The sequence below is a fragment of the Equus quagga genome, chromosome 7 (genome assembly GCF_021613505.1).
Source record: "Equus quagga isolate Etosha38 chromosome 7, UCLA_HA_Equagga_1.0, whole genome shotgun sequence".
Taxonomy (NCBI): Eukaryota; Metazoa; Chordata; class Mammalia; order Perissodactyla; family Equidae; genus Equus; species Equus quagga.
Window position 1 is genome coordinate 114615063 of NC_060273.1, and position 9997 is coordinate 114625059.

General features: G+C 46.1%; 1 protein-coding gene across 2 annotated transcripts; it reads left to right on the top strand.

Moving 5' to 3' along the window:
• The first annotated feature begins 609 nt into the window (after window positions 1-609).
• GLRX (glutaredoxin) lies at window positions 610-9354 on the top strand. 2 transcript variants are annotated; one of them, XM_046667872.1, is made up of 3 exons: window positions 610-908; window positions 6515-6634; window positions 8228-9354. In XM_046667872.1, exons 1-2 carry the CDS (start codon window positions 699-701, stop codon window positions 6626-6628), a joined length of 324 nt encoding a protein of 107 aa, XP_046523828.1. In that variant the 5' UTR covers window positions 610-698; the 3' UTR covers window positions 6629-6634; window positions 8228-9354. The 2 variants fall into 2 exon arrangements, with proteins under 2 accessions (XP_046523828.1, XP_046523827.1); XM_046667871.1 differs by having other exon boundaries at window positions 612-908; window positions 8231-9354.
• The last annotated feature ends 643 nt before the right edge of the window (window positions 9355-9997 follow it).

Below are 9997 nucleotides of genomic sequence, written 5' to 3' on the forward strand. Positions count from 1 at the left end.
AGGTGGGCATGGATGTTAGCTCAGGGCCAGTCTTCCTCAGCAAAAAAGAGGAGGACTGGCAGTAGTTAGCTCAGGGCTAATCTTCCTCAAAATAAATAAATTAATTAATTAAATTAAATTAAATAATCACTACAGCAAAACACCCACCATGCCGGCCAAGCAAAATGCCCTGGGAGCAGCCTCAAGACGGGATGCAAAGTCACAATTTCCAACCCACTTCCACTAAAGAGATTTCAAGGCATTCTGTTTCTTGAATGATTCTGTTTCCATGAGTTTTAAAAAACTGTGTCTCTGAGAAGCAAAACAAAGGTTCTACTCCAAGAGGTCACTGCCTGCCTCTGAGGTCACGGCTCCCTCCCTGGGGCTGGCCTGTGCACTTTGTGCTTCCCCAGAGGGTTATTTGACTATGCTTTCTGCCAAAGGGCAGGCACTCCTGAAAGATCTGAGGACAATGACGCCCTGGGCATAGCTATCGGTGACTAAATACAAGTATGCATTCCGCGGCATCTCCAGCAGGTGAATCACACCAGACTGAAATGACTTTGGGGCTGTCCCTTTAAAAACTGAGTAGGCTACCGGGCAAACTCCTCCTCCAGGGAGGTTCCTTTAAATGGGAGCCAGCTGGCTGGGCCTCGTTTTGCACCCCGAGCAATACCTGCAATTGAGGATTCCTCCCCGGGAGGCGGCAGCCTGTCAGCATGGCTAAAGAGTTTGTGAACAGCAAGCTCCAGCCCGGGAAGGTGGTTGTGTTCATCAAGCCCACTTGCCCCTACTGCAAAAAGACCCACGAGCTCCTCAGCCGATTGCCCTTCAAACAAGGGTCTTTGGAATTTGTCGATATCACAGCCACCGGCGACGACGCGAGCAAGATTCAGGATTATTTGCAAGAGCTCACAGGAGCCAGAACGGTGAGCCTGGGGTTTCGTTCTAAAATGCTCACCGATTCCGTTTTCTTCACCGAGCTGTGAGCAGGGTCCGCCTGTGCCTTTCTCTAGGGCACCGCTAGGGCTGCGTCACTCAAGGCGTCGGGAGGGCTGTGCGGGGTGGGGGAGGCGCCTGAGCACGACGGGCCCCTGGAACGGGCGGCCCGACTGCAGCCAAGGGTCCCCTGAGATGGGAGGAGGGAGGGCAGCTGACTGCGCGTCAGGGTCAGTGGGCCGAGCGGCTGTCGTGGAGGAGTTATCTAGAGTCTTTGTTTTAAGCCCTGCCGTGAAATGATAGTTTTCAGCTTGCCGGTTCGGGGTGGAAGGACCAAGTGTGATCTGTCCCTTTCTGCTACTGCATATGGGAATCGTGCACACTCTTGTCTTCTGTTTTCCACAGCCAAGCGGGATTCGCTGTCCTTCATTCTTTTCTCTAGGCTCTCTTTAACCTAATTTGCTCATTCTTCCTTATCTAACTCCTCCCACTGGCAAAATCTAACGGCTCTTTATTTGCCCCTTGTTCTACATGACGGGATGTTTCCAGGCCTGTCATAGGAGGAAGTCCAGAGGCCAGAGTTCCCGCCTGCCTCTCACAGTGGCTTGCTGTGTGATCCTGGGCAAGTCACCACCTCTGTGATCCTCAAGGACCTCCTCGGCTGCAAGACCAGACTAGAGTAGGCGACCTCTAAGTCCCCTTTGGTATGAGTAGACCGTGAGCCCCTCTAAGAACTGCTCTCTTTGATCTGAACAGGCTTCCTCTTCCTTGGGGTCCGAGGCTTCTGGGGGGATGCCCAGCCAGCCAGATCGCCTGCATCAGTTCTGGTGCTGGGTTGGGTGAGTGATGTCCCACCTGCTCAGCCAAGTTCCCTTTCAGGATGTATATTCTAGGACACAGTGTTTGCAGAAGCACATATCCTAGTTCAGTTTTAATCTGACTTCCAGGGTTTCTTCTGAATTCTCAGAGTAAAGCATGGGAGGCTGTTCCTTCCCGCCTCTCCAGTCAGAAATCACAGAGGCCAAACCTGTTGCTTCCAGGACCCCAGGGGAGGACTCCTGCCTTTGGGAGGTCCTGGAACAGAGGACACAGTGGTGAGAGAGACCCTTGCTGCTTAGCTGGACCTCCAGCTGTGCAGGCTTCGGGTCCTGAGAAGGAAAGAGTGGTACAAGTACTGCCATGGACCCGGCTGTGATGGACCCCTCACTGCCAGGGGTTCTCAGGTGTTGCTGCATGTTAGAATCACCTGAGGAGCATTTTTTTTTAAAAAAAATCCCAAGTCATACCCCATACCAATTGAAACACCATGTCGGGGCGGCCCGTGGCTGGGTAGTGAAGTTCCTGTGCTCCGCTTTGGTTGCCTGGGGTTGGCCCCACCAGATCCTGGCAGCAGACCTACACACCACACATCAAGCCATGCTGTGACAGCATCCCACACGAAAGAGCTAGAATGACCTACAACTGGGATATACAACTATGTGCTGGGGCTTTGGGGAGGAAAAAAAAAGGAAGATTGGCAACAGATGTTAGCTCAGGGCCAATCTTCCTCACCAAAAACACCAAGTCAGAGGTGGGAGCCAGGCCTTAGTGGTTTTAAAGATTCCCAGGTCAAAGGGTAGAAACTTATAAGATGAATAAGTTCTGGGGATCTAAAGTACAGCATGATGACTATAGTTAACGATACTGTATCTTATGCTTGATATTTGCAGAGAGTAGATCTTAAGTGTTCTCCCTGCGTACACAAAAATGGTAACCACGTGAGGTGATGAGTAAGTTAATTAACTTGATTATGGTAATCATTTCACAACATACCATGACATGCCATCAAACCATGACATTGTACACCTTAAATATTTACAAATTTGTCAATTATACTTCAAGCTGGGGAAAAAATAGTTTATTTCCTATCAAAGAAAAGATCCCCAGGTAATTCCAATTTGCAACAAGTTTTGGGAGCCACGGCTCAGCTAGGCAGTCTTTATTCTCTAGCAGGAAAAACAAACCTATTCATGCGTTCATTCAACAATTTTTTGTTTTTTGTAAAGCAACAATTTTTCTTCTAGTAGTCTTTTAAGGTTGTTTTTGAATTTAAAAAAATATTTTTCACAGGTTCTTGAGTCCGAAAGGCATTCCTCTAAGGAGAATAAATCCTTTGATGTTGTATGCCTCATGCTCCCCAACAGTGAAGGGTTTGTATTCGAAGAAACTGAAAACTTGAGAGTGGTTCCTATCTTACTCATCCTGCACTGACCTGTGGTGCTGTGCAGACAGTAGGAACCCAGCTGGACTTCACTGATTACAGAAACTGAGGTCTTCAGTTGGGCCATGTACTTGGAGAAACCTGTTCTGGTTTTGCTATAGCCCCGGTTCCTAGCTCAGTGCCGTCATTTATTCCTTCTCTAAAGCTCTTTCTTTCCTTATGTAGATCCGTTTCTGACCTCTATCATTTTCCTTCTCTGTGAGGAACTTTGAACATTTCTTGCAAGGCAAATCTATTAGCGATAAATTCCCCTAATTTTTGACTGTGTGAAAGTGTTTATTTCTCCTTCACTTTGAAGGATAATTCTGCTGGATACAACAAATATTTTTAAGCACCTACTACATCGTAGGCACTTTTCTGGACGTTGGAAACACTGCCATGAACAGAAAAAAAAAAAAAAAACTCCTGCCCTTGTGGAACTTCCATTCTAGTAAACAGAATGAAACATTATGTTGGAAGGTGGTAAGTGATATGTGCTGTGGAGAAGAGCTAAGAAGGAAAGAGAGGCAGTAGGCAGAAGGTACAGCTTTAAATGGAGCCATCAGGGCCTCACTGATTGGAGTTAATCTCTAAAGGAGGTGAGGACGGAAGGCACACAGACATACAGGGGCAGAGCATCCAGGCAGTGGGAACAGCAAGTGCAAAGTTCCTGTGGCAGAAATGTGCCTGGCAAGGAGGCCTGCATGGCTGGAGCATTGTGAGCTGGTGGGAGAGTGGAGAACAGGAAGAGATGATGGGGTATGGGTTGGGAAGGCCTTTCAAGCTATCATGAAAACTGTGGCACGTGATGTAAGACAGCAGAGGAGTTAGTTTTGAATCTAGTTTCGTTTTGAAAGGGTCACTCTGGTGGCTGTCAGGAGAAGAGACTCTAGGGACGCCAGGCGAGGATTGAAGCTGGGAGATGCCTGGAGGCTCCAGCTGTAATTCATGTGAGAAATGCTCGTGCCTTGTAACAGGGACGCATCCAGGGAAGGGTGAGCGGTGTTGAGAAGGAGCTTTAGTAGCTGCATCCGAGTAAGCTTAGAGCACAGAAGATGCCGCCTCGCTGAGGCTGGGGGCTGGAGAAACCACTTCCAGGAGAGCAAGGGTTGTTAGGGTGGCAGTTGTCTTTCTGCTTCTTGATAGTAACAGACTCTCAAGTTCCTCTGAAGAAGGGGACGGGGCCGTGGGGAGCGCACAGAGGGTGCGTTTCTTCATCGTTCCTCAGCTCAATCAACAGTTTCCTGTCTTGTCACCACAGCCCCGCACTCTGTCCTGTGCAGCCTGTGGTTCAGCTCCCTTTGGGGGTGCTGGTGACTGTTGTGCTTTCAAGTGCTTTTGCTGTTGCCTAACTAGAGGGGGGGTGTACGGGCAAAGGGGCCTTTCAGCTCCTAGGCAAACAGCTTCTTTGCCCAGTGGTGTGCATACGGCCCCACCCTGGAGACAGCGCCATCCTGTGTCAGGGCCTCTGCCACGCGGTGGGGGCTGCTGTAGGGCTGTGGGTTTTCAAAGCCACTGTACCCTGGGAGGAATGAACAGCTGCTCGGCGTCAGCCAGTGTAAACAGTGGTTTACACACACGAGCCCTGGGGCAGCCGTGTCAGCTTCACCTGCAAACTCGTCAGAAATACAAATTCTTGGACCCCCACCCAGATGTCCTCTATCAGAATTTTGGGGAGGGGAGTAGAAATCTATGTTTTAACAAGCCCTTCAGCAGTTCTGACGCCTGTTCAACAATGGCTCAGACCTTTTTGAAAACATAGAAGTTCCAGAATGAATACGTCTCTTTCTTATTTAAAGCTCAGATGATTTTTATCTCCTTATGCGATGCCTTCAACACAAGGTGCTCTGACGTATAATTATATTAGAATTACATTAGGATTTTGTTCTATTTACTGTTACAACTGACCACAGCCTAGTGTTTCTGGGGAGATAAAAGCCAAAGGGCCTCCAACAATTGGGGGAGGGGGGTTTATTTTCTCTAAAATAATGGCCAGGACCCAGGGGAAAGCTGAGGTTTCTGGGCTCATCTTTCTGCGGCTATTCTTTCAGCTGAGAAAACAATGTTGCCTCGATGGCACTTCCCATGTGCGAAGCCCAGCCCGCCGTGTGGTGCGGTGGAGCAGGCTGCACCTCCAGTGAGCGACGAGGACGACGTGAGCAGGTCTTCTCAGTCCGCGTCCTGTGTGTTCTTTCCCACTCTTGAGGCAAGAGGAAATAGCCACAGAAATGTGGTGCTGGATTCTTTTAATTTTGGCCTTAATTTTTAAAGCTCACTTCCACCCAGACCCCTTCTTAATAAAAATACTGTCAGGACTTATCCAAAATAATTCAACCCTCTTCCTCAGCTCTCTCATTTTTTAAAAAAATTCGCTTGAATTACTATGCCCTCTGAGGAAAATCAACAGCTTTGAAAATATTCTTACTGCTTTCTATCTCTCACTTCTCCCACCCTTTCTAGTATGTTCCTCGTGTCCAGGGAGAGGAGCTTCTTGCTTCTAACCACTCAGGTGACCCATCTTGTGCTTGTTTCTTCACTACCTGTCAGCCTTTGTGTAACCCCCTTGGCCTGGAGGTTGTCCGGGCCACAGTGAGAGGACTTCCTCCTCCTTCAGGATTCCAAGAGCCCTCTGGAATTCTGGAATGTGCCTAGCAGCAGGGCAGGAGCCTGAGTGTGATTGGAGATAAATGCACTCAGTGGATGTGATGACTGTGTCAGACTGATTGTGTAAATCTTGCCATGGGTGACCCACCCAAGCCAGGTGTGAAACCAAAGCAGACGAACGTGCTTGCTCCCAGAGCTGTAGCACTTACACATTTCATGATGGGCCAGGGATTAAAAAGGGAGACTCGGACATCACCACTGAGGACAGAGCTCATGACAGAGAAAGATGACTGTAATAAACCGTGGACCTGAAAATCAGGGGCAGAGACCTAATGCAGGTACTTTTCCTACTGTATTTAGAAACAAACTCCTACCTGGTTGCCATGGCTTATGTCTCAGGGGTGGTCCCAGCTGCAGAGGAACCGGAATTTAATCAGGGTTGTCTAGCTGCAGCCAACCAAAATTGCTTCCCTGAACTGTGTTTCTGCAGAGGGAAATTTTAAATCACCCTGACTAGTTGGGCAATCTTACACACAGCACATGCAATTTGAAAAACATCTTGGCTTAAATTCTTTAGTGAATAATTTTACACTTAGAAGAGAAAGTTCTGACCTGAAAGAATATATAAGAGGAGGTTGTAAAGTGATTTGAACAGCTTTGGATCATGGAAAATATTTAGAGGAAGGAGAAAATGTCATTCTTTCTAACCTAATAATTAAGTTCCTAAATGTCCTGGCTTGTTTGCTTTTTTAGGTGCCTCGCGTCTTCATCGGTAAAGACTGTATAGGTGGATGCACTGACCTACTCAACATGCATCAGAGTGGGCAGCTGTTGACACGGCTAAAGCAAATTGGAGCTCTAGAATAATTACAGGTGAGTGACAGGTGGGACGCTGGGCCCAGAACACTGGGAGACAGTGGCATTCTATTGCCATGTTTTATTATAAGCTAGGAAGGCGTTCTGGCTAGGGAAAGAATGATTTGGGGTGGTTTGGGGACCCGTGAGGTCATTTATGTGACTTCACATTTTACAAAGGGATTAATTGTGTCAATGGGAGGAAATCCTCTCACTCGACCTTCATTTAACAAATGTTTATTAAGCACTTACCACGTGCCAGATGCTGTACTAGGCACTGGGAATATAGTAGTGAACAAAAAGATAACATGGGACTTGTATTCTAGAGAGGTAGACAGATCAGAAACAAGTAGATAATTCCTGAAACAAATAAATAGGATAATGTGATAGAACATGGTAGGGAGTGGGGAGCAAATTTAGCTGATATGACGTGGGAAGGCCTTTCTCAGAGGGGCTGGTTGAGCTGAGGCTTGGTTGACAAGATGGAGACAGCTATGTGAAGGTGAAGCAGAAGGCCTTTTCAGGCAGAGGGAATAGCAAGTGCAAAGGCCTTGACGTGAGAAGTATGGACTCTTCAAGGAAGAGAAGGGAAGCAAGAGCAGACCGAGTGAAGTGTAGTGAGAAGGAAGAGGAGTAACATGTGGGCAGGGGCCAGAGCACGCAGGCCTTGGTAAGTAATCTGGATGATTCTGAGTGCAACGTGAAATCAAGGTAACTTTTGCTTTGCTGTATTTACACTGCAAATCAATTCAATCTAATTGGCTTCCCAAACGCCAAAACGAAGTTTTCTAAAATTGTAACCTAAAGGAGATCCTTGGCTCAATGGAAAACCATAGGGTGATGAACTATTCAGAAAGGAACCAGCCTACTTTTGGGGTCTGCTGAGCTCCCTTCTCCCCTGGCTCTTGTTAGTGCTAGCCAGCTTCAAGCCAGGCCAACTCCACTGACTCATACATACAGAGACTCTGTTTTTTTTAGTCAAAGGAGAAATGTATGGTTCTTAAACCAAAATATTCTTTGAGGGGTATTTATTATCCATTAATTAATAACTTACCCTTGAGAAATGAGTATGTATAATTTGTGGTGGTTACTCAGAATAGCAACAGAAGTATGAAAAAGAAAGGCCTGGAAAAATATAACTGAATCCCTTGAAATAAAATAGTTAATATTATAAGCCTTCTAATCACAATTCTACAACATCCTCTAGGCAGGTGAGCACTGTCTGCTTGGGTGAGCTTCCTGGCCTCACCCCGTGCACTAAAGCACTTAACCCAATTAACTATGGTGCCAAATGTTTCCTATTCTGGAATACTTTTTTTTAGCAATTTAGGCTTAGACGAAGAATGGAAGGAAGCTAATGACATTCCTGGGAAGATGAGGAATACCGTTTCCCCAACTACCTCTATGTTGGGGTGGCCATTAGAGTCCCCCATACTCACAAGCTTTCTTTATTTGCATTATATGCTCTCAGTATTTTGCTGGCAGCTGCATCCCAGGGCCATCTGTAACACATTGTGTTTAAATAGCAAGAGTAAGTGTCCTAGTAATGAAAAGGGAAATGAGGGGAATTTACCTTTCCAAGAAAATCCAGTTCTCTGTATTTTTTCCCAGCAGAGCTGATCCCAGAGTGATGTCCCCCTGAGAGCTGAATAGCATTGCAATGATGACAGCACTTCCTGGTGGATGGATCAGGGGCTACCTTTACCCAGCTACAGCAGCTGTTTACTTCTGAAATATGTTAACCAAAAAAGGAGGGGTGGGGGTTGGCAAAAATAGCTTTTTCTTTTTTGATTTAGTGTTAAAAGTGGCTCAACTTGCCCCAAATCACAGATCTGAGAAGGTTGATGGATGTCTTGGGTTTCTTCTGGATCGGCCCTTTGGGTTCCAAAAGACCGTGACAGTCATGGCCTAGAATTCACTCACTGACTCAAAAGATGTTCTCTCTCTTTGGCACATGTTTCTTATGATTGTCCTCCATGCGCCGGGCCTCGTCTACCTCTAAGCCAGTGTTTCACAACCAAGTTTATCCCAAGCCCCTCAGGATGAATCTGTAGTTGGTTTTCTGCTACTACCTGAAAATTATTTTGTTGAGTTTGGCTTTATGGAGTTTGTACTATGAAATCAATAAGTATTTTGAATGTACTTTTTCAAACTGCATGTGTCTCCCTGGTTACCATCCTCACTCCACCCCACTCCTATCTTGAGAATCATTTGCTCTGAAACAGTGTTCTCAACCTTGACAAATTCACAGCTCTCACAGGAAATGTTCAACAGTTAAGAAATTGGAGAAGTGAGTTAAGAAATGAAGGGCCTGAGGGCGCCCCATTTGAGAAAGTCCGCATGAAACATTAAGCACTGTTGGCCTCCTGGTGCCCAGTGATCGGAGGTCCAGGTGGAGATGCCGTGATCATCTCTTGCCTAAGATGCTCATCCAGGTCATCCTGAACAAGTATGTGTTAATTTGCTTAGATTATGAACCAAAGTAAAACATGAAATTTAAAACGTTATCACAGAAAACTTACAACTCCCTCCCCCAAGGGTATGTCTGTGAAAGTAGCCAAATTTAAGAAACACGGTCCTAAATTATTTTCTCTCTCCTTTTTTTCCCTACTCTCTGAAAACTTAAGGATCCCTTACTGTGAAGTTTGTTCTAGCATTGCAAGAGTAAGTTAATTTCCTTCTGCAGTCTTTAGGGTGAATGTTAATTTCTTTTCTAATAAAGAAGTACCCAGAGATGATACAGTGATCTTTGTCCAATTCTTTTCTATGTTCTCAAGACCTTAAGGAATGGTATTAATGCAAAATACACCAATTTAAAGCTTTATGTTTTTCTCTCGCCATTATAAAGCACATGCTATTGTCCCTCATTGAGGACAAATGGTTGATGTGATTTTCCAATTTTATATTGAAATGACAAATAATTTGAATGTAATATATCAACACTAGCCTATTGAATACTGTTTAGGGTTTAATAATAGTCTTTTTCATTTCATGTTCCATTTTCCATTTCTCACTTAATACCCTTGTGCTTTTGGCTTACTCTTCCTTCCCTTACGGGCTCTACCACTGCTTTCAACCAGACTGCTGTGGATGATTGTGCAGGTCATGCACTGCACAACGCTCTGATTGACACCCCCTGGAGGCTGCGCGGTGTGCAACCTGCACTGTCCCTGATCCACTCCAGTTCGCTTGCCTGCACTTTCTTTCATACTCCTCTGTCTCTGCTCATGTGTTTCCTCCTCCAGAGATGCCCTTTCTTAGCCTTTGTTTTGCTGTCATACTCCTCCTTCAAGCCCTGACTTACAGACTACCTCCCCCTTTACATACCCTCTCCTCTCACTGCCTTTTGACTTTCCTCTATCTTTTCTGTGTTCTCTTTCT